Raw genomic sequence first — 24,222 nt, 5'->3', positions numbered from 1 at the left:
TTAACCTTTGACCCTGTGCTCTCTCTCCAGGTCTCTGAGACATGGCTCCACTAGTCAGAGGATCAGCAGAGGAAAGTCCCTGGAGACACTCACACAAGATGTGAGAAACACACACACACACACACACACACACACACACACACACACACACACACATACACACACTGTTAGGAATGGAGGTATTTAATGCTTAGTCGAACAGGACACTTACATTTCCACATCCCATCCCTAGCGGGCAACAGCCCAGGGTCAGATGCTTGGCGAGCGCCAGTAAGACTTGATCAGTGATATCGGTGTGCTTGCTGTTTACCTACACTATTCTGTAAAAGAACATAAATGACTTTTCCTGCAGGCACAAAATCCTCTCACAGGCTCTCAATTTAGCATATTTAACTGCCTGCTGATTGGTCATCAATGGGCTTCAAATTGTTGGGTAGGTTAGGCCACCAGAACATTCACACATGTCTGGAGTTCACAAAGCCGTGGTAGTGAAGTCCACACAGTTTCAATGTTATTATTTTAAACTGATATCAGTTTCGAAAAAATGCAACTGATATCGTTTTCCATATTGGTGCCCATCACTAATAATTACTTTGTGTATGTATGTGGTGTGGGTGATTGGCATCTTACCTTTTGTCATGGCATGCATTTTTGTTTCTTTTTGTACATATTATTATTTTGTCACCATGAACATTGCATGCTGCTTTGGCTGGCCGACTAGCGAGAGTCAGAGCAGAGATCGCACTGGCACCCGGTAAGTACACTACCACCCTAGGACATGCATTCAACACCGGTCCACTCACTCTTACTTTCACGTCTCATACACACAGTTAAATCAGGTTATGGACCAGGTAGTCAGGCTAGGACCCCTAGGCATAGCAAAATGGGACATATTTGTAGGCTGGCTAGATTTTGTAACACATACACACAGTCACACACACCCTGACCCTTCTTTCCTCTCCCTTGTAGCATTCCAGTACAGTGCGTTATCGTAACGCCCAGCGAGAAGATAGTGAGATCAAGATGATCCAGGAGAAAAAGGAGCAGGCCGAGATGAAGCGGTATACACACACACACACACACACACACACACACACACAAACTCTCCCTCGCACGCACGCACGCACACACACACACACACACACACACACACACACACACACACACACACACACACACACACACACACACACACATAGTGTGTTGTGCCCAGTAAAGAAACACAGAACAGGCCACTCACCAATTTAAGTCAATCATCAATCTACAACCCTTTCATATTTTCCCACTCTCAGCAACTTAAGTCCTTTGCTCCACTCTTGATCCTTTGAAGTTTGCTTCATTATTTGTTTGACAAATTACCCTGCATTTTAAGGACAGAATGAAATGATCATGTCTTCTTTTCCTGTGTTACCTATGTGTTGTTATCATTGTGTCTGTTTACATTTTGTGTGCGTGTGTGTGCGTGCGTACGTGTTTGTGTGTACGCACATGCATGTGTAACTTTGTTTGTGCGTGTGTGTGAGCAGGAAGGTCCAGGAAGAGGAACTGAGGGAGAACCATCCTTACTTTGACAAACCTCTCTTCATTGTGGGGAGAGAGCACCGCTTCAGAAACTTCTGTAGGACTGTAGTGCGGGCACGCTTCAATGCGTAAGTTAAGACAATTACTTGCCCTGAGGCTGTAGACCAGAGGAGAACGACTGCCCCCTCTCAATGAAGCCACGGAAGTTCAAGGCAGACCACGGTACTGCAGGCATTATTTGCAGAAAACAGGATCCCCCATTATGCTGAATAGAAAAATGGCAATCTCTGTGGTCAATCATTGTATAAGTAAAACCTATTTACAAGACAATCATGGTGCCAATAATTGTTTCTATTACACCAGATGGTCCTTGAACTGACTATTTTTCAATTGCACACAGAACGAGTTATAAGGATAATTGAGTTTCTAATGGCAGCCTGCAGTACCCTGGTCGGACTTCAACTTGAGTTACTCAATGAGAGGGTCACTTCCTGGAGTAGCTCAAACTGCGTGTGTTATGTCTCCATGAGATGCCATCTTAACCGACTTCCTTTGGTTTCAATGCTCTATTAATGAACTATCTATTCAATTGACTATCTGCATTGACCCTTTTATTTAATGGATTATTTTTGCACGGACTATTCACACTCACAGGACTCCACACAGTCACACACACACACACACAATTCATTTGCTCACACACATATAACACGCAGACACATTCATACTGACAATACACACGCACACCCACTCACATACAATCATCATACACACTACTGCTACTCTGTTTATCATAATTCTGATGCCTAGTCACTAGGGATGTAAAGATTCACTGATACGGTCCCTGATTCAAATGTTTAAGATATGATTGCATCGGTCCGCGGACCCCAAAACCGATCCAAATGTAGCATGCATCGGTCAGAAAATTGTTTCAAACGTTGTGTATTGCAAATAAGAAATGTTTTGGGCTCTTTCTTTCTACCTTCTGAAAATACCTAATAATTCAGCTTGCCAAACAACCCTAGGGAATATCAGTAGCCTAGTCAAACGGTACACTTTGCCCAGCTCCGCTCTGAAGAGCGCGAGGTAGACGGCCTGTTCAAATGCTAAAGTGGCTTGTGCAATATTAGGCTTTATTAGTTGAGTGACAACAGTTGAGTGACAGTTGAGTGACAATCTAATTTGCTGGGTTAATAGTATCTATGCAATTTTGAAGAAGTAAGCTATACTTTTTTAATTGTTCAGGTTCACCATCAGCAATAGTTATGGTAGATTTGCTTTAAACAATCAGTGTATATGGTAATTGTTTGACATACAGGGTAAAGTTAATTTCATATTGAGGAATCTCTTTTGTGAGGCGCACTGCATGGCCAAAGCGGGAGGAGAAAAGAAGCTCACTAAAAATGTCCAAATGGTCAAAACCATTTGATTTTGAGATGGGAGTGAAATTCAAAGTTGTGCTACATATTAATTGAATATGTCATAGCTTATTTGTAAACAATAAATATTGATAGATTACTAGCTCAAACACTTAAGCTGCAAAAATGACAAGTTAATTAGTGGGTGATGGTAATTTCAGAACCAAAGTGGGGGGACAAAAAACATAGACTACATTGCCCACCCTAATCTGATAGTAGTAGTGGGGTGGTAGATACCTAGTATCCCTTATGGCTCAGATCAGTTGCCTACATAGTATACACACCATAGACACACACACACACACACACACACACACACACACACACACACACACACACACACACACACACACACACACACACACACACACACACACACACACACACACACAAGAGTCACACACACACACACACACACACACGCACACAGAGAGTGGGTACAAGGTACAAATCTGTCGTTCTGCCCCTAAACAAGACAGATAACCCACTGTTCCTAGGCCGTCATTGAAAATAAGAATTTGTTCTCAACTGACTTGCCTAGTTAAATAAAGGTACATAAAGATAATAACAGTACACACACATTACACACACAGTTTATACACACAGTAGATACACCATAGGCATAAATGATTACAGTAAGATGCTGAGTGTGAGGTTTTCCCTGCGCTCTGTGTTCTCTCACCACCTACAGCTCTCCCCAGCAGCCCAGAGGCTATTTGACTGTGTGGGAAAGCCCTGGCTGTCTATAACCCCTCTATTGATCTAACACACACAAACACAGAAGTCAGCTCAGACAGATCTAGCTCAGAGAGGCCCACCTCATCAGCAGCAGATTTTTGTTTAAAATGGAAAATGAATGTGTTAGTGCACCGAATCGATTAATTCTCCAATCAAACCGAATCGCACCGAATCGTTTCAAACTGATACGCATCATTCCTGTATCATATCGTAGCTCCCTTTATCTAGATACCTATCGAAACATCTTGAAAGGGGGAAAAAGCATATCACTACTAGTCACCTAGCAGCAATCAATCAAATGTATTTATAAAGTTTTTCCATCAGACGTTGTCACAATGTGCTTATACTGAAACCCTATAGGAGAAAGCCCTGCCTCCAGTTGTTTGCTTAGAGAACGCCAAAGAGCAAGCAATGCAGATGTAGAAGCACGGTGGCTAGGAAAAACTCCCTAGAAAGGCAGGAACCTACGAAAAAACCTAGTGAAGAACCAGGCTCTAAGGGGTTGCCAGTCCTCTTCTGGCTGTGTGTGTGGAGATTATAAGAGTACATGGCCAACCTCTTAAGGGTCAAATAATAATCACAGTAGTTATAGAGGGTGTATAACAGGTCAGCACTTCAGGAGTAAATGTCAGTTGGCTTTTCATAGCCGAGCATTCAGAAGTTGAGACAACAGGTGCGGTAGAAAAAGAAAGCGCGAGAGAGAGGGTCGAAATAGCAGGTCTGGCATGACGAGATCAGGGTCCAGAGTAACACCAAGGTCCTTCACAGTTTTATTTCAGAGAACATTACAACCATCGAGATTTGTCAGATCCGACAGAAGATCTCTTTGTTTGAAGGAAAACATTTGCCACTATCCACTTTATTATATCTGAAACACAGGCTTCCAGTGTAGGCAATTTTGGGGCTTCACCATGTTTCTTCGAAATGTACAGCTGTGTGTCGTCTGCAGAGCAGGGAAAGTTGACATTGTGTTTTTTCAAATTACATCACCAAGATACAGTGCAGTGCCTTCAAAAAGTATTCATACTCCTTGACTTATTTCACATTTGTTGTATTACAGCCTGAATTCAAAATGGATTAAAAAAAAAACATTTCTTTCACCATCTACACACAATACTCCATAATGACAAAGTGAAAACATGGTTTTAGAAATGTTAGAAAATGTATTGAAAATGAAATACAGATATCTCATTTACATCGGTAAATCTCATTTACATAGGTAAATCTCATTTACAGTCAATAAATGTTAGAATCACCTCACTTAGAAACATATTTGGCAGCAATTACAGCTGTGAGTCCTCTTGGGTAAGTCTCTAAGAGCTTTGCTCACGTGGATTGTACAATATTTGCACATTATTATTAGACAAAGTCTTCAAGCTCTGTTAAATTGGTTGTTGATCATTGCTAGACAGCCATTTTCAAGTCTTGCAATAGAGTTTCAAGACGATTTAAGTCCTTAACGATTACAAGCATAACATGATGCAGCTACCATGCTTGAAAATATGAAAAGTGGTACTCAGTGATATGTTGTTTTGGATTTGCCCCAAACATAACACTTTGTATTCAGGACATGAAGTTCATTTCTTTGCCGTTTTACTGTAGTGCCATATTGCAAACAGGATGCATTTTTTGGAATATGTTTTATTCTGTACAGGCTTCCTTCTTTTCACTCTGTCTTTCAGGTTAGTATTGTGGATTAACTACAATGTTGTTGATCCACCCTCAGTTTTCTCCTATCACAGCCATTACATTATATAACTGTTTTAAAGTCACCATTGGCCTCATGGTGAAATCCCTGAGCGGTTTCCTTCCTCTCCGGCAACTGAGTTAGAAAGGACTCCTGTATCTTTGTAGTGACTGGGTGTATTGATACACCACCCAAAGTATAATTAATAACTACATAATGCTTAAAGGGATATTCAATGTCTGCTTTATTTTGATTTTGACCCATTAAGCAAATTCTTACTCCTGAATGTATTAAGGCTTGCCATAACGAAGAGGTTGAATACTTACTGACTCAAGACATTTCAGCTTTTCATTTAAATTAATTTGTCAACATTTAAAAAACCATAATTCCACTTTGACATTAGGGGGTATTGTGTGTAGGCCAGTGGCACATAATCTTTATTTAATCCATTATAAAATCATGCTGTAACACAACAAAATGTGGGAAAAGTTAAGGGGTGTGAAGACTTTCTGAGTGGTCCTAGAACGGAACCTTTAGGAACACCGAAACGTACCATTGTTTTGTCAGAGGACAAGACATCCACAGAGACAAACGTATATCTTTCTGACAGATAGGATCTAAACTAGGCAAGAACTTGTCTGCATAGACCAATTAGGGTATCCAGTCTCTCCAAAAGAATGTGGTAATCAATGGTATGAAAGCGCCACTAAGGTCTAGGAGCATGAGGACAGACACAGAGCCTTGGTCTGACGCCATTAAAATGTCCTATCTACCCTTACCACTCCAGTATCCCTGCACATGTATATATGGTCTTGGAGCTGACCCTGTATATAGTTTACTTACTATATACAGTGTTGTGTTCTTTTTATTTATATTTCTTGTATGTTTTTGTTTTACTTTACATTATGTTGTAGTACTACTGATATTGATTACTGCATTGTTGGGAAAGCGTTTGCAAGAAAGGCATTTCACTGTACTTGTGCACATGACAAAACAACTTTAAACTTGGGAAGCTATTGAGTCTGTACATAGTAATGAATGGTGTCATGTGATTGATGGCTTTGTCCATTCATATATACATTCATTGCTGTAGACTCATATGGTGTGTAACATCTAAGGGCAAGCCAATCACAGTCAATGACTGCAATAGCATGTTAAACCGTCACAATGTCTTCGGATGAGTTGTAATAAGTTTAGCACTTGTTAAATACAGTTAGGAGGACTTGCATGTCAGCAAAAAATGTAAAAGAGGAGGGGTGCACACCAACCAAGGCAGAAGTTTTCAAGAACAAGGCTTTACCAATGAAAAACATGAATATTTACTAATGCTCAAGGCACTCTATTACTTTGTTAATAGCCATTTATTCTGTGCTGCAATGTAAAGTGCTACCCAAACTGTTTTAGCAACACATGCTATGAAAAAGAAAATATAATCTGTTTTCATGTCTATTTGTTTGTCTATTTTTGTCTAGCTCCAAAACAGATCCTATAACAGGAGCGGTGAACTCCAAATACCACCAGCTTTAGTAAGTCTTCTACTCCCATTGTTGATGGGTAAATATTGCGTAATCGGGTTGTTTCTCTTACTCTGTCTTGTTATTTATCTAAAAACAATACCAATCTCTTATGAGGAATGAAGATTGCAAAACTACAAAGTTGTGAAATAGGATTTTAACATTACATAAACTGATTGGAGTTCTGCCCAGGTTCCCAGGCTCCAGCTCTGATTATCAAACAAAGAGATAAATTCATTTCTATCTGGGTGCTAGGGGACTTTCATATATATCTAGCTGGGATGGTGCTGAAGGGCTGCAGTGCGGTCAGATACATGCGCATGCACGAGCACAAACACACAATGCACGTGTTAGCATACAGACACATAACACAAACTATGCATATGTGCAACAACGCGAACACACACTCAGGCATGCACACTCAATCACAGTCCTTAGATGATCCCACTCATTATGGAGTCTGTGTGTGCAGTTTTATAAGACATATTATTTAATCAGAACTGAAACAAAGTAGCATGGCCCACTTACAACTCACACTGCAGTGATGGGTCTACTAAGGATCTGCATGTGTGTGTTCCTTACTAAACTAGTGTGTGCTTATGCCTGTGTATGTATGTGTGTCTGTGTGTGTTTATGACTGTGTGTGTATGTGTGTCTGTGTGTCTGCACACGTGTGTACATGCCTGTATGTTTGTGTTTGTGTTGTGTGTGTTCTTTATTCCTCAGTGATCTCCTGGGGCTGGTCACCTATCTGGACTGGGTGATGATTGTAGTGACAATCTGCTCCTGTATCTCCATGATGTTTGAGTCTCCTTTCACCAGGGTCATGCATGTACCCACTCTACAGGTAACTGATATACTGTAGCTGCCATCCACTGTGCAACACACACACACTCACTGCATACTGTGTAGACCAGTGGAGTCAAGATCAATTTCACAGTCAAAAAGCAAGCTGAGATCTACCCCCCAGAATTATTTTAACCTAATAAAAACTGTTATTTAGGAATGAGATTTGTGCAGTAGGCCTAGCCTGCAAATATTGTTCTTCTCATACCATATTATATTTCATAACACCAGCTTTGATATCAAAATAGATCAGTTGGTTTAGCACTTGCGAGGCACAGCTGAGCATAAATTTAAATAATTTGCTAATAATTCGATTTTTTATTTTACTGGACTGATGGTACCTGCATCTGATGGTCATGGTGCTGGGAGCTAAAAAAAAAACTATGTGAAATCATGACGTCAGTGATCTTCAGGTCGGAAAGTCGGAGCTCTAGAAAGATGCCAGAGTTTCCGACTTAGAATTCCGAGTTGGATGACCGTTCAAAACTATTTTTCCCAGTCGGATCTCGTTTTTTACTGAGTTCCTAGTTGTTTTGAACATGGCATTAGTCTCAGCGGAGGGAGAGAGAGAGCAGCAGAGGGTCCGCCTCTCACGGTCCCTGCTCTCGCCTTCCTTCCCTCCGGTGAGACTGACAAGAGACACCGTCTTCTACCTGATGGCGAAACTCGAGTTACGTCTGCCTCATGCACAAATTCATGTTGTTCCTATGACCAAAGAAAGTTAAATATTCCTCGATATTAAAATAAACACGACGAGCTCCTAATAATAAGTTCATTGCAGCTGCAGCGCGAGTGGGGAAAAGAGCGTTTTATGTTTTGTAATAGTGTTGAGTAAAAACATTATTGACAGTGCTGAATAAACTTAGACATGACCTGACTCAGCAGCTCTATATTCTATAACTATATGCTATATTCTATAACAGTCTCTCTCTGGTCATGGCTGTAGGCACGGTGATTTGAGCTATCCGATTGGCCAGCGCAACAGGCGCACTTGATTTACCTACAGATCTCCCGGTCCGCCAGGTAGACGGAGTTTGTCTTTTCAGACAAATTCAATGGTTCAAAATGGGGACACTTTGATGGTGTGCAAGGCATCTGAATCAAGTGCACCTAGCGCCAAGCAAAGAAAGGAGTGCAAGCCTTTATCTTTGGCTTTTTTACAGAAATGTTTGGTGATCGACTAGGAGTGCCTTGAAGATCGACCAGTTGGTGACCACTGGCTAGATGAGAAACATAAGGATGCACAGAAAAACAAACGGATATATGGATGAGTGGGTTGGAGGAAGGATGGAGGAATGGATTAATGGACATACATGACCGACCGACTTGATTCTGTCTTATGTAGCAAAATTTGAAATTGTGTTTTTTACATTAGATAAAAGTAGAGACTCAGAGCTAGAAAATGGCATATCATACACTACAGTTGAGGAACAATGGGAAAGTCATTCTGCTTTGATAGTTGATAAACTTGTAACCTCACTTTTGAGAAAACGGCCCTTGAATGTTTTAGTAAACCTACTGGAGAGCTCTTCTTTGTCTACACCCTTTCAGCATCGTTCACACCCTCTTAAGCCCCGCCCATTTGTTTAAGGATTCACAAGTGAGGCCATGTACTTAACAAGCAAAGATTTCAAGACTAAAGACTGGTTCATACTACAGGTGTATTCGTAAATTCAATCTGGGGTGCCAGAGTGCGCCCTGGGCGTTCGTAAACTCAGAGCGTTGTCAGATTGTCAGTTCGTAAATTCAGAGCATTTCGCTCTCGGAGCGTTCAGAGAGCACACTGGCAATTCTGGCCGAGGAGTAGGGTTGATCCGAGCGTTCCGACATAACAACAACAGTCAAGCTACCAAGCTAACTGGCTAACATTAACTAGCTTGGTAGCTACTTCCAGACACATGAGAGGACAGCTCACTCTGACCATTTTACTCACCCTAGCAGAGCTGGTTAGGCTGTGTTCATGTTATCCAGAGCGTTGGAGGCTGCAACTGAGCTGCTGGCAACAATTTATTACGCTTTTTTGCTGATGTTTACTGACACCTGCCATATTCAACGGGTGTTGAGCATTCGTAAATTAGTCAGTTATTCTGCACTCTGGCACACTCAGACGAGAGTGCTCTGAAATCGGAGTAGATAGCCAGAGCGAATTTACCAGCTATGTCTAATGACAGTTGTCGCAGTGACATCATGAACATTCTATTGAAATGGTTACTTGCATAGATGGAGTCTTCTGTTTAGACATGTAGCTAGCTAACTAAACAATTAACCATAATCCCAACTCATAACGTTACTACCCTGCATGAATTTGCAGGTAGCTAATCAACCAAGTTCAATGTTAGCTAGCTAACATTAGGCAATAACTAGCAATGCAAATGGCTCTGAGTTAGGAATAATATTATTATGGTATGGGCATGCATAAGCAATGGACAGCGAACACAATTACATTTTATCGATGGCAATTTGAATGCACAGATACCGTGACGATCCTGAGGCCCATTATTCCAGTTCACTCCAATATCTAACAACTTCACACAGCCATTGAAAAGGAGTAGGACAACATTCCACAGGCCACAATCAACAGATTGATCAACTCTATGTGAAAGAGATGTGTCGCGCTGCAAGAATCAAATGGTGGTCACACCAGATACTGAGTGGTTTTCTTATCCATGCCTAGGGCTGTGGCAATCATGAAATTTTGGCAATCGGTGATTGTGAAGCAAATAACTGCCGGTCTCATGGTAATTTACCGTTAGTTAACATAAACACATTTAGCATCTCCTGGATTCCACGCGTTCCCTACAAGCCATTCATACAGACCTTTGGAACATCTAAATTGTAAAAAGTCTAATAAATCCATGTAATACAGCCTACACCATCCCAATAAATACATAAGGTATTTAGACAGGTCTAAAGAAACATGATATGAAGAAAATGTAGTCTATTTAAGAAGAACAGAATAACATACTCTGAGTTGTACTTAGGTTAGGCCCCGATCTGGCTATGCCATGTGGATGTGGGCTACACTAGTTCATTTAGCAGACAAGATTTGCTTAGAATTCCATGGCATTATTTTCTATTATTTTATAGTATGAAGAATGCAATTGAACATAGATGAATAAAATAGAAAGGATATTTTCTCCAAACGATTCGAGGGAGTGCGTACATGCAGCTATTGTGTTTTGAGCTGTTAACAAAGAAACAGCCACTCCTATATGCTTAATTTAGAGTTATTTATGTAACTTTAGTCGTGATACAAATGTTGGGCTATATGTTTAGATTTTTATTACATTCTAAGGCTGCATGATGCGACTCTAATGACGATTTGAAAAAAGCATGAAAGGCATGAGCTCTGCATAGTTTTTTTGCGCAGGCTGCAGCTGTACACACTTCATCAGTCTCTCTTTCACAATTTGACAATCACTTGATAATGCCTCAAATTCCCCGGCTGCACCCCCTTTGTGTGGCCGTAATGCCCCCTAAAAAAATCCATGCCTTTTGCGGCCAGTGGCCATTGTGCCCTTGGGCTGAATGTAATAATTATAATTCTCTTCACCCGGCTGCCTGCCGAAGCACTTCTCACTCACATGGCTCTCTGTCACATGATCGGGTCTTTCTCACAGGCTACAAGTGAAGACAGACACATTGGGGACGCAATTGCGCATGTCCTTATCCAATTCCAAGGCGCATATTGAAGATATTGGAAGAACTGTCCACATTTACTTTTTGTCAGCCAACAAGGTGAGTAGGCCTAATGAACAGCAAAAGCACTGGCCTATGTCAATTTACTAGTACAAAAGTTGACCTTTTCTATTCTGTGTGAGAAATGAATATTCCAAACATAGTCTGGGACAGTTGTGGGATGCAATAGATCTCTATTTAATACAAAGCGTAAAAAAAAAAATGTTTTAAGCAATGAGTCTAATGCAACAGAAGACAAAGTTTAGCTTAAAATGTAGATAAACTGTTAATGCTATTTCTTCACATTATAAGCGCAGCAATGTGCATACGCCAGTAGGCTATAAGCACGTATGTTCCTTTAGCAGGAAAACACCAATCTCAAAAGTAACAACAAATGTGATTATGCATGAAAGGCTTTTTTTATGAAGGTGCATTTTTATGGTAAGAATAATCTTCCCAAAACTTGAAACTCACGCACTGTGTAGGTATGCCAGTTAGGCTCTACACCCGTTGTAAAGCAGATTTAAGGTGCTTCATTTTAACAAGTTATTTGGCCACTTTAGTTGTGATACAAACCTTATCAAAACATACAGGCCTATGGGCTAGGCTACATGAGATGTACGACTATGATTTGAAAAAGTTGCAAAAAAGTAATGCGCTGTTTCTTGCTGGCATCATTCACAGCTGGCATCATTCACAGGTGATAATATATAATTCACAATTGATAGGCTAATATTGTCACCCGTCACACTGTTCTTGATTTAATCTTGTCTTTACATATACAGTACTAGTCAACTGTTTGGACACACCCACTAATTTTCACTATTTTCTACATTGTAGAATAATAGTGAAGACATCAAAACTATGAAATAACACATGGAAACATGTGGTAGCCAAAAAAAGTGTTAAACAAATCTAAATATATTTTATATTTGAGATTCTTCAAAGTAGCCACCCTTTGCCTTGATGACAGCTCTTGGCATTCTCTCAACGAAATTCATGAGGTTGCATTTCAATAAAAAGTTGTGCCTTGTTAAAAATTTATTTGTGGAATTTATTTCCTTCTTAATTATTTGAGCCAATCAGTTGTGTTGTGACAAGGTAGGGGTGGTATACAGAAGATAGTCCTATTTGGTAAAAGACCAAGTCCATATTATGGCAAGAACAGCTCAAATAAGCAAAGAGAAACGACAGTCCATCATTACTTTAAGATATAAAGGTCAGTCAATACAGAACATTTTAAGAACTTTTAAAGTTTCTTAAAGTGCAGTCGCAAAAACCACCAAGCGCTATGATGAAACTGGCTCTCATTAGGACCGCTGTAACGTGTGCGCTGAGAGTCGGGAAGCAAGTTCAGGGAGTGAATCATTCCATAAATAAATGAAAACATAATACAAAACAAGACACACGAACAATGCACAGACATGAAACTGAAACAGAAACAATGACGCCTGGGGAAGGAACCAAGGGGAGTGACATATATAGGGCAGGTAATCAAGGAGGTGATGGAGTCCAGGTGAGTGTCATAATGCGTTGTGCGCATAACGATGGTGACAGGTGTGCGCCATAACGAGCAGCCTGTTGACCTAGAGGCCGGAGAAGGAGCACACCTGACAACCACCACAGGAATGGAAGACCCAGAGTTACCTCTGCTGCAGAGGATAAGTTCATTAGAGTTAACTGCACCTCAGATTGCAGCCCAAATAAATGCTTCAAAGAGTTCAAGTAACAGACACATCTCATCATGAACTGTTCAGAGGAGACTACGTGAATCAGGCCTTCATGGTCTAAATGCTGCAAAGAAACCACTACTAAAGGACACCAATAAGAAGAAGAGATTTGCTTGGGCCAAGAAACACGAGCAATGGACATTAGACCGGTGGAAATTTTCCCTTTAGTCTGATGAGTCTGAGATTTTTGGTTGCATCAGCAGTGTCTTTGTGAGACGCAGAGTAGGTGAACAGATGATCTCTGCATGTGTAGTCCCACCGTGAAGCACGGAGGAGGAGGTGTGATGGTGTGGGGGTGCTTTGCTGGTGACACTGTCAGTAATTTATTTAGAATTCAAGGCACACTTAACCAGCATGGCTACCACAGCATTTTGCAGTGATATGCCATCCCCATCTGGTTTGAGCTTAGTGGGACTATCATTTGTTTTCAACAGGACAATCCCCCAACACACCTCCAGGCTGTGTACGGGCTATTTGATCAAGAAGGAGAGTGATGGAGTGCTGCATCAGCTGGCCTGGCCTCCATGATGACCGGATCTCAACCCAATTGAGATGGTTTGGGATGAGTCAGACCGCAGAGTGAAGGAAAAGCAGCCAACAAGTGCTCAGCATATGTGGGAACTCCTTCAAGACTTTTGGAAAAGTATTGCAGTTGAAGCTGGTTGAGAGAATGCCAAGAGTGTGCCAATTATTTTAATTGTTTTATTAAAATGTTTATTTAACCTTTATTTAACTAGGCAAGTGTAACTGGGCATGTTATCAAGGCAAAGGGGTGGCTACTTTGAAGAATATAAAATATAAAATAGATATAGATTTGTTTAAAAAAAATTGGTTAATATATGATTCTGTATGTGTTTTTTTTTGTTACATAGTTTTGATGTCTTCACTATTATTCTACAATGTAGAAAATAGTAAAAATAAAGAATATCCCTTGAAGGTGTGTCCAGGTGTGTAGGTGTGTCCAAACTTTTGACTGGTAGTGTACTAAATAATATATGTGTCAAATTTGTTTTGATTTAGAATGGACCATTATCATGCACCTGTCTCGAAACAGAGGCAGCGGAAAGAAATACATGTCATCAATGCACTTAAATAGCGAATGGAGGACTCTTTTCCCGTGGTTAATTTTTCATTAATATATTTAAACTGACGGATTTCTTTATGTGAACAGTAACTCAGTAAAATATTTTCAATTGTTGCATGTTGCATTTATATTATTGTTCAGTAAACAGTAGATACAACTTATTGTACAGAGTTACATACTGTGCAACTTTGTTGTGCTGCTAACTTGGACCAGGTCCCAGAGATGATGGTCTACACACTAAAAGGGTTCTTTGGCTGGGCCCATAGGAGAACCCTTTTTGGTTTGTAGACCCCTTTTGGGTTCCATGTACCTGCAACCAAAAATGATTATTCAAAGGGTTCTCTGATGGGGATTTTATAGTGTAGAGATGATGAGGACAAGGCTTCAACCTGAATACATAAAGGTTGAATTAATAAATAAATAAAATATTTATTGGAGCTTAATTTCTGGTGTGTTTCAGATAGGAGAGTATGTCTTTGTCATCTTCATGAGTATCGAGCTGAACCTGAAGATCATGGCGGACGGCCTGTTCTTTACTCCCACAGCCGTCATCAGAGACTTTGGAGGAGTCATGGACATCTTCATCTACCTCGTAAGTTCATGGATTTGGATTCATATAGCACTTTTTTCTGATAATCAAAGAACTTTACATTGTATGTGGGAAACTCACCTCATCCACCACCAATATATAGCACCCACCTGGGTGATGCCACGGCAGCCATTTTGCGCCAGAAAGCTCACAACGCATCAGGTATCACAATATGTAATTGCAACCAGTTTTGCCTGCTTAGGGGAAATGTTGCAAAGGGAGATTCTTACAGAATGTTTTTGATATATACCTAAAGAGAGCAAGGTCTCTGACTGGCTTTCCAAGTAAAGTATATTCCTCTGGAATACACCTTGATGTTTCTAGACCCCTTTTCTCGCTCTCTGTCTCCTATAAAGGGTATTCCATGTGACTTTGGAGTGGACATAATATGCCTTTTGTTAGAATAATGAAAAGATAAATTCTTCATGTGAGAATAAGCAGACTCTGTTTGATTAAGGCTATTGCTAATGAGTTCGGGAAGATGACGCAGTGAAACTTTTGAAGATAGCTTTTTAATGACTGACTATCAACTTAATTTCGTCGGGATGCGTCAATCATAATTTATTTTCTTGTTTATTGCGAGCTGTTTGTTTTTTTAGGCCGTCTTTCAAAACAACTCTTCCCTTTCTTGTTTGGGAATATAATTTGCATATAGATGATACAATTGGATGAGAGACGGGAGAGAATTGAATTGTAATAGCTCTGACAGGCACACTCCACACAGACAGTGGTCCAGTGTTACCTTACCATTACTTATTGGGGGGGGGGGGGGGGCTCACCTCGCTGCCTGCCTAGCTCTGTTGCCTCCTCCTACCTAAATGAGTTTTGTTCTATAGGTGTCAATTGACAATGTTACTGCCAGAGGGCCTGTGGGATGGTGTAGGGAACATTTGTGGTGTTATATGAGTGTGTTCTTAGCTTTGTATAGCATGCAAAGGGCAACGCAGGGTGTCATTTTACTGTTTTGTCATTTTACTGTTTGATTAGAAAGGTCAGGTCAGGACCTGAGTTTCTAATGACATCCCTCCCTCCCTCCCCACCATCTCCTTCCCTCTTCCTCCTTCTCCCTCTCCCTCTCTCTCTCTCTCCCCCTTTCTCATTCTCTTCATCTTCCTTTCCCTCTCTCTACCTCTCCTTCTCATCTTCCTCCCCCCTTTCCCTCTCCCTCCCTCTCCCTTCCTTTCTTTCTCTCTTCCAGTGTAGTCTAATCTTCCTGTGTTGGCTGCCTCCTAACGTGCCTCCGGAGTCTGGGGCTCAGCTGTTGATGATGCTGAGGTGTCTTCGCCCGCTACGCATCTTTAAACTGGTGCCCCAGATGAGGAAGGTGGTGCGGGAGGTCATCAAGGGCTTCAAGGAGATTTTCCTGGTTAGTGGTGGTCACACAAGCACACACACACTGTGTGCAAACTTGCACTTGTAGATACACGCACTAAGAGACACATACACAGGCTTATAAGCATACACATACTCAGACAGACAGACAGACATGCACATGAATACACAATTACATGCGCAATGAGCAACATTCTTACTTGAGCTCCACCTGCTTAACTCAAGTTTCCATTGACATCAATTAATGATTTATGCTATAGTCTGAGTGGTCTGCACTCATCTCAACTCTGGATCAGGCCCATTGTGGACAGTTGAACCACACTTAGTAAAAACACTCACATACACTTTCACCTTACATGTATACACAGTGGATACATTTTGGACCAAACTCTGGAGGTAAGCCTGATTGTGAAATGCACCATGTGAGACACACAGACATGAAGTGATTATTTTGACAAAGTTTGACCTAACTTTGTACAGTAGATTACTGTAAGATGCTGAGTGTGAGGTTTCCCCTGCCCTCTGTGTTCTCTCACACCCTACAGATCTGCCTAGCAGCCCAGAAGCTATTTGACTGCGTGGGAAAGCCCTGGCTATCTATAACCCCTCTATTGATCAAACACACACACGAAAATATGCACACACCCACACTCACAGGTTTCCATTCTTCCCTTTTACTTGAATGTGTCTGTGTGTGTGTTATAGGTCTCCATCCTGCTCCTGACACTAATGCTGGTGTTTGCAAGCTTTGGCGTCCAGCTCTTTGCTGGAAAACTAGCCAAGTGCAATGACCCCCACGTATTCCTTCGGGTACGGCCAAGATATTTATAAAATTGATTTTCCAAACCTAGAAGAGCGGATATTTCCATTCAAAGCAATGGCCATATTGGGTGTACTATTTGAAATGATGGATTCATAAAAAAAGTGTTGTAATGTAGTTATTTGATATTGATTAAACCAGAAAATCTGATTTAAATCAGAACATTATGTCATTATGACATCTCGTACCATCTACTGTATGTCCATTCTACCCATTCAATTTGCATGGTGTAGTGACATCTCTGGTTGTTTGTAGGAGGACTGCCATGGAATCTTCCGGATCAACGTGAGTGTGTCTAAAAACCTCAATCTCAAACTAAGACCAGGAGAGAAGAAGCCTGGCTTCTGGGTGCCAAGAGTGTGGTGAGTGATTAGGATTGGCTGAAACATATATAGTGCTGGGCTGGCACTAAACCTTGCACACACTGTAGCCCTCCAGGACCATGAGTAATGATGGTGTCAAGTATAGTTCTACTCACTGCATAAAGTATGTTTTAATTATAATACATTTTTTTCAGGGCCAACCCTCGCAACTTTAATTTTGACAATGTGGGTAATGCCATGCTGGCTTTGTTTGAGGTCCTGTCACTCAAAGGCTGGGTGGAGGTCCGTGATGTCATCATTCACCGCGTTGGACCGGTACACACCTTTACTGTCTCTTTGCCTCTCTCTCTCTCTCTCTCTCTCTCTCTCTCTCTGTATCTCTGACTTTGTCTCTCTCTCTCCCTATTTTCTCTCTCTGTCTCTCTTTCCTCTCTTTCTTCTCTCTCTCTCTCTCTCTCTCTCTCTCTCTCTTTCTTCTCCTCTTCCTCTCTCTTTTCCTCTCTCTCTCTCTTCCCCTCTCTGGTTGATGATAATACTGGATCCTACATACATTGTAAGAAGTAATGACACACCTTTGTCTCTCCCTGCAGATCCATGGTATCTACATCCACGTGTTTGTCTTTCTGGGCTGTATGATTGGACTCACTCTGTTTGTCGGAGTGGTCATCGCTAACTTCAATGAGAACAAGGTAAGAGATCCAAAACAATCCTTCAAACAAGAATTTGTTTCAGATTGTAAGCACAATTCTGTGCTCTGTGCGTTTTTCCCAGTTTCAACAAAGTTGAACACAATCATGTACTGGCATGGCGTAGCTGGAGACTGTACACCTCGAATACTGACTTGTATCATGGGTGACCTGCCTTGTACACCTCCCTGACAATAATGATTAGTATTCCTCTCAAATTGATTCATAAAGCCTTTAAAACGCCGTCATAAGACCTGTGCTGGGGCCTGTGTGTGTATTTTTCCTCCCCAGGGTACTGCTCTGCTGACAGTGGACCAGAGGAGGTGGGAGGACCTGAAGAGTCGACTGAAGATTGCCCAGCCTCTCCACCTCCCCCCACGCCCAGGTGTGTGTGTATGTGTGTGTGAGAGAGAGAATAAATAAAATGTCTGTTTCTCTCTCTCTTCTCTTCTATTTTTTCTTCTCATATCTCTCTCTGTCTAGTGTGTCCTAATAAGCTCTCTGTCTCCTCTGATCAGCGACAGAGTTTTAAATCACTGACTCTCTAGTGACATTAAAATGCTCATCCACTAACTCACCCCCTGTGATAGAGTACAGCTTATACACTATTTCATTACGCAAAGACTAATTGAGTCCACACACACACACAGAGAGAGAATTAACTGTTTTCAACAAGAGTATAAGTTATAATAATGATCGATTGCTTCTACTGATCTAATTGAGCATCACAGCTCAGCTCTTTGCTTAGGTCACTTCCTTTTGACACAAACATATCCTCTACCCAGTTACATCATACCAAATTCAGCATGGTAATACACACTGATCTACACAGCTTGTTATGCTGTTTTAACTGCAGAGGTGTATATATGAAGGAGTGAGAACAAGAAGAACAGTGGAATTAAAGGAGAAGTGCATGGGAATCAGTGTAGGGAATAGGCACCACATAGCCAGTTAGTATAGAGCAAAGAGAAAATCAATGGTTCAGTCTTAGTCAGCGGCTCTGCTGGGTAGAACTGTGTTAATCTCCACTCTGATCCACATCCAAAAACCTTAGGCTCTGGCCTGACTCACTCACACACACTTACTCACAATGTGCAGCTCAACCCAGTGTTAGGGAGCTGAGGGAGGCTTGCTTGGCCAAATCGTTTCCGGTTCCTCCTCTCTATTCAGAAGTGTCTGCATTCTGCAAACTCAGCATTGCGGTAGAGAGGCAGCTGATCAATCTTGCTGTTAAAATCTATTGGTTGATTGAGATGCTGGGTTATACTGGGCTGGGGATGGGCTAACATTGGCTGAGGCTGCAGAATAAGGGCTGGGCTAGTGTTTTCTGGGTCTGGGCTAGTGTTTACTGTGGCTGGGGCTAGTGTTTACTGGTGCTGGACTAGTGTTTACTGGGGCTGGGCTAGCATTTACTGGGTCTGGTGCTGGGCTAGCGTTTACTGGGTCTGGGGCTAGGCTAGTGTTTACTGGGTCTGGGGCTGGGCTAGTGTTTACTGGGTCTGGGGCTGGGCTAGTGTTTACTGGGGCTTGGCTAGTGTTTACTGGGCCTGGGCTAGTGTTTACTGGGGTTTGGGCTGAGCTAGTGTTTACTTGGGCTGAGCTAGTGTTTACTTGGGCTGGGCTAGTGTTTACTGGGGCTTGGGCTGAGCTAGTGTTTACTGGGGCGGGGCTAGTGTTTACTGGGGCTTGGGCTGAGCTAGTGTTAACTGAGGTATACAGTACATACAGGTCTCATTTTGCCTACCTGGTACTCACATCCACCTGTTATGAATGACCTTTCATTAGTTAAATACAGTATAGAAAGAGATGATGAGGCTGCTCTTAAAGCAATGATGAGGCTAACATGCTTGTCCTGCTAACTCAGGAGACTATGAGCAGTAACACATGAAGTATTAACAATGATTTACAGTAGGATTTTTTCCCCTATGTTATTTGGTGCCAATGTTTCAAAGTCAAGCATATGAGCAGGGACCAGGCATCAATAAAAAATATATATGTTTTATTATTTTATATATACAGTATAATCATCAGATGAGGGGAGGAGATGATGTAGGGGTCCACGTTGGTAACTGGGGGGCCCTGCCTTGGTTGGGTAACTGATTAATATATATATTTTTATAAAGTACATAATAAATTAATGTTACTACGCCAGTAACATCATTATTATTTATTTTAATATAGTATTTAATGTTGTTATTTCTTTTAATATTTTTTTATCCAACCACAGGAGCCCGCTCTCACTGTTAAAACATGTGTGGAAGTCCTAAAAACGCCTTTGCTCAACTGTAGCCTATGCCACATCACAAATGTTATTATGGCTCTATTAGAAAGGGGATTTTTCTTCAACAGAAAATTCACCACACATCAAATTGCGTCTTGGTACACGGATTTGTTTACAAAAATGATGGTGTGCCGGGAAGGGGCCTATGATTTCTTAATCTGGCCCTGCATATGAGACTCATATTTTTAAATGAACTAAAATAAGACTCTACTGACAAGCTGTAGATCGTATTCCAAGAAGATTGCAAATATTTTTTTCCACTGCAGCCCATAATCCGATTTTGATTTTTTTGTTGGTTTCCAAGTAATATTATTGCTGGCTGTAAAAGTTGATAATTCGTCGGTCGTAGGATGTTATTTACGATACTGGATAGAAAAAATGGGTAATTGTCACATTCCTCGTATTCTCCCTCATCGGAAGATATGTCGAAATCACTCGATGACCAATACGCAGCAGGTTGACTGTTCCACATCATATTTATTTTAGATGGAAACGACAAAACAAAATAAACACGCAGAGGAGAAAGGTGACAGTTTCACAGGTGAAACGAAACACAGTGCAAAATTACAATTACCCACAAAAATCAAACACAAACACACCCCACTATATGGGACTCTCAATCAAAGGCAGATAGACAACACCTGCCTTCAACTGAGAGTCCCAACCCCAATTAACCCAACAGACATACACTCACTAAACTCCACATAGAAATACCTAACCTAGAACCTACCCCAACACTCACAACCCCACTATACCATAACCAAACATAACTGCCACGTCCTGACCAAATATAATACAAAAAAACCTAAGTGTATGGTCAGGACGTGACATTACCCCCCCCCCCTAAAGGTGCATACACTGAATGCACAAAACCAACAGAAAAAAACAAAACAAAAAAAAACAACACACAATTAACCTCCTAACTAAAGGGAGGGAAGGGAGGGTGGCTGCCGTCAACGACGGCACAGTGCTACACCCCCCCTCCCCAACCCACCTATATTGGAGGTGGCTCCGGTTCTGGCCTACTGTCCAACAGACCTGTTGGGCTTAGGACAGTAGGCAGACTTCTTTGGTTCTGGTTCGTGGGCCGACTCCGTCGGTCCCAGGCTGTAAGCAGACTCCTTCGGTTCTGGGTTGTAGGCAGAATCATCACAGTCATAGTTAATCAACTTTATTTTAGAATTGTGATTCTGTCACATTCCTCGTATTCTCCCTCATCGGAAGATATGTCGAAATCACTCGATGACCAATACGCAGCAGGTTGACTGTTCCACATCATATTTATTTTAGATGGAAACGACAAAACAAAATAAACACGCAGAGGAGAAAGGTGACAGTTTCACAGGTGAAACGAAACACAGTGCAAAATTACAATTACCCACAAAAATCAAACACAAACACACCCCACTATATGGGACTCTCAATCAAAGGCAGATAGACAACACCTGCCTTCAACTGAGAGTCCCAACCCCAATTAACCCAACAGACATACACTCACTAAACTCCACATAGAAATACCTAACCTAGAACCTACCCCAACACTCACAACCCCACTATACCATAACCAAACATAACTGCCACGTCCTGACCAAATATAATACAAAAAAACCTAAGTATATGGTCAGGACGTGACAGTAATATAAGGAGGACATAATCTGACACACACTGACTCGCACATCGAGAAATACTGACCTGTTTGTGTGCCAGCAACATTATAGTCCAACATAAACATAGGCAGTCTGTCTGATTTCTGTTTTCTCAAACTAATTTTATCAGTGAAATGGCTGGGGGTACTTGGGTTCTGCAGGGCACAATGTTGTGGAATGTTGAGATAGAAATACATACTGTGGAGTAAATATGCTTCTCTGACATAGAATAAGGAAGCATGTCAGTTTTATTCATGACATGTCTATCTGCAATGTTCCATGTTTGCTTACTGAATGTGGCTCAGGTCTAGAAAACATTCAGTTGTACAGCTATAGTATGAGCTCTATCTATAGTGGAAAGCATCATAATCATCTCCTAAGGAGAGGTGATGAGGAAAGGATTTAGGCTATTGGGATTCACCCTGCTGGTTGGGTCTGGTCTGGTGTTGATCCTCACTCCTCTCTCCCCCGACAGAGAATGCAGGGTTCCGTGCCAAGATGTATGACATCACTCAGCACCCCTTCTTCAAACGGGGTATCGCTGTGCTGGTTTTGGCCCAGTCAGTGCTGCTGTCTGTCAAGGTGAGGCTGTCTGATGTAGACGTTCATTTTCTATCTGTTTGTGATGTGCTGCTCAGCTATTTTCTTACCTACAGTACACCCATCCGCAATTTCACAGAATTGGCCCGGACCGCTCGGCCCGATGTAATACAGTGAAAATCAAGGTTGCAATCAATTCAATTTGAAGTCAGTCAATTCAAGAAGTAAACTGACATTTTTAATCAATAACTTACAAAAGGGTGTCTACACTGAGTGTACAAAACATTAGGAACACCTGCTCTTTCCATGATATAGACTGACCAGGTGAATCCAGGTGAAAGCTATGATCCCTTATTGATGTCACTTGTTAAATCCACTTCAATCAGTGTAGATGAAGGGGAGGAGACAGGTTACATTTTTAAGCATTGAGACATGGATTGTATTTGTGTGCCATTTAGAGGGTGAATGGGCAAGACAAAATATTTAACTGCCTTTGAACGTGGTATGGTATTTGGTGCCAGGCACACCGGTTTACATCAAGAACTGCAATGCACCTCACAAGTGGCGCAGTGGTCTAAGGCACTGCATCGCAGTGCTAGCTGTGCCACTAGAGATTCTGGGTTCGAGGCCAGGCTCTGTCACAGCCGGCTGCGACCGGGAGGCTCATGGGGTGGCACACAATTGACCCAGTGTCGTCCGGGTTAGGGAGGGTTTGGCTGGCAGGGATGTCCTTGTCTCATTGCGCACTAGCGACTCCTGTGTCGGGCCAGGCGCAGTGCACGCTGACACGGTCGCCAGGTGTACGGTGTTTCCTCCTACACATTGGTGCAGCTGGCTTCCAGGTTAAATGGGCATTGTGTCAAGAAGCAGTGCGGCTTGGTTGGGTTGTGTTTCGGACGATGCATGGCTCTCGACCTTCGCCTCTCCCGAGTCCGTATGGGAGTTGCAGCGATCAGACAAGCCTGTAACTACTACCAATTGGATACCACAAAATTGGGGAGAAAAATACAACAACAAAAGAACTGCAATGCTGTTGGGTTTTTCACACTCAACAGTTTCCCGTGTGTATCAAGAATGGTCCACCACCCAAAGGACATCCAGCCATCTTGACACAATTGTGGGAAGCATTGGTCAACATGGGCCAGCATCCCTGTGGAGTGCTTTCAATACCTTGTAGAGTCCATGCCCTGACAAATTGAGGCTGTTCCGAGGGCAAAAGGGGGCGCGTCTCAATATTAGGAAGGTGTTCCTAATGTTTTGTACACTCAGTCTATTTTAAGTGACACTAGCCTCAATAAACGCTATGAATTTCAACCCGTGCATCACTACATATACTATCAATTAAAATGAGCTTAAAGAGGGAGATTTAAGAGTGGTGCTGGATTGTGCTGAACATCAGCTTTTATGTGAAATGCGTGTGTTTCAGTGGGACGTAGATGACCCAGTAACAATGCCACTTGCTACCATGTCAGTGGTCTTCACCATTATCTTTGTGTTAGAGGTAAGAGTCTGGGTGCATGTCAATGGGAAATTTGCATGGAATACTATGCACATGGATCTCAAGGCAGGATTGCCCTGTGTGACAAAGGTACAGTATTATAAAAGCAATGTGACTATAATGCGAATGGATTTTGTTGTTGTGGTAACCAGGTGACGATGAAGTTCATAGCTATGTCCCCGGCGGGGTACTGGCAGAGCAGACGGAACCGCTACGATTTACTGGTGACAATACTGGGAGTCATCTGGATAGTCTTGCACTTTGCTCTACTGGTGAGGGGACACACACACT

At 41.8% G+C, this 24,222-nt stretch overlaps 1 protein-coding gene across 3 annotated transcripts in view; it reads left to right on the top strand.

Annotated features, from left to right (window-relative positions):
- nalcn (sodium leak channel, non-selective) overlaps positions 1 to 24,222 on the top strand; it is a 363,467-nt gene that overhangs the window by 318,572 nt on the left and 20,673 nt on the right. For 2 of the 3 annotated variants that reach the window (XM_014163790.3, XM_014163789.3), the window contains 16 exons: positions 31 to 100; positions 722 to 754; positions 970 to 1,061; positions 1,527 to 1,649; positions 6,837 to 6,890; positions 7,605 to 7,725; positions 14,677 to 14,808; positions 16,004 to 16,171; positions 16,843 to 16,947; positions 17,213 to 17,319; positions 17,475 to 17,595; positions 17,871 to 17,969; positions 18,258 to 18,351; positions 22,369 to 22,475; positions 23,860 to 23,934; positions 24,084 to 24,203. In XM_014163790.3, coding sequence (XP_014019265.1) covers positions 31 to 100; positions 722 to 754; positions 970 to 1,061; positions 1,527 to 1,649; positions 6,837 to 6,890; positions 7,605 to 7,725; positions 14,677 to 14,808; positions 16,004 to 16,171; positions 16,843 to 16,947; positions 17,213 to 17,319; positions 17,475 to 17,595; positions 17,871 to 17,969; positions 18,258 to 18,351; positions 22,369 to 22,475; positions 23,860 to 23,934; positions 24,084 to 24,203 — 1,621 coding nt within the window. The remainder of the gene's footprint in view (positions 1 to 30; positions 101 to 721; positions 755 to 969; positions 1,062 to 1,526; positions 1,650 to 6,836; positions 6,891 to 7,604; positions 7,726 to 14,676; positions 14,809 to 16,003; positions 16,172 to 16,842; positions 16,948 to 17,212; positions 17,320 to 17,474; positions 17,596 to 17,870; positions 17,970 to 18,257; positions 18,352 to 22,368; positions 22,476 to 23,859; positions 23,935 to 24,083; positions 24,204 to 24,222) is intronic. The other variant, XM_014163792.3, reaches the window with a different exon arrangement.

The sequence above is a fragment of the Salmo salar genome, chromosome 21, assembly GCF_965601325.2.
Source record: "Salmo salar chromosome 21, fSalSal1, whole genome shotgun sequence".
NCBI classification, from domain to species: domain Eukaryota; kingdom Metazoa; phylum Chordata; class Actinopteri; order Salmoniformes; family Salmonidae; genus Salmo; species Salmo salar.
This window is presented reverse-complemented; position numbering and strand designations above follow the sequence as displayed.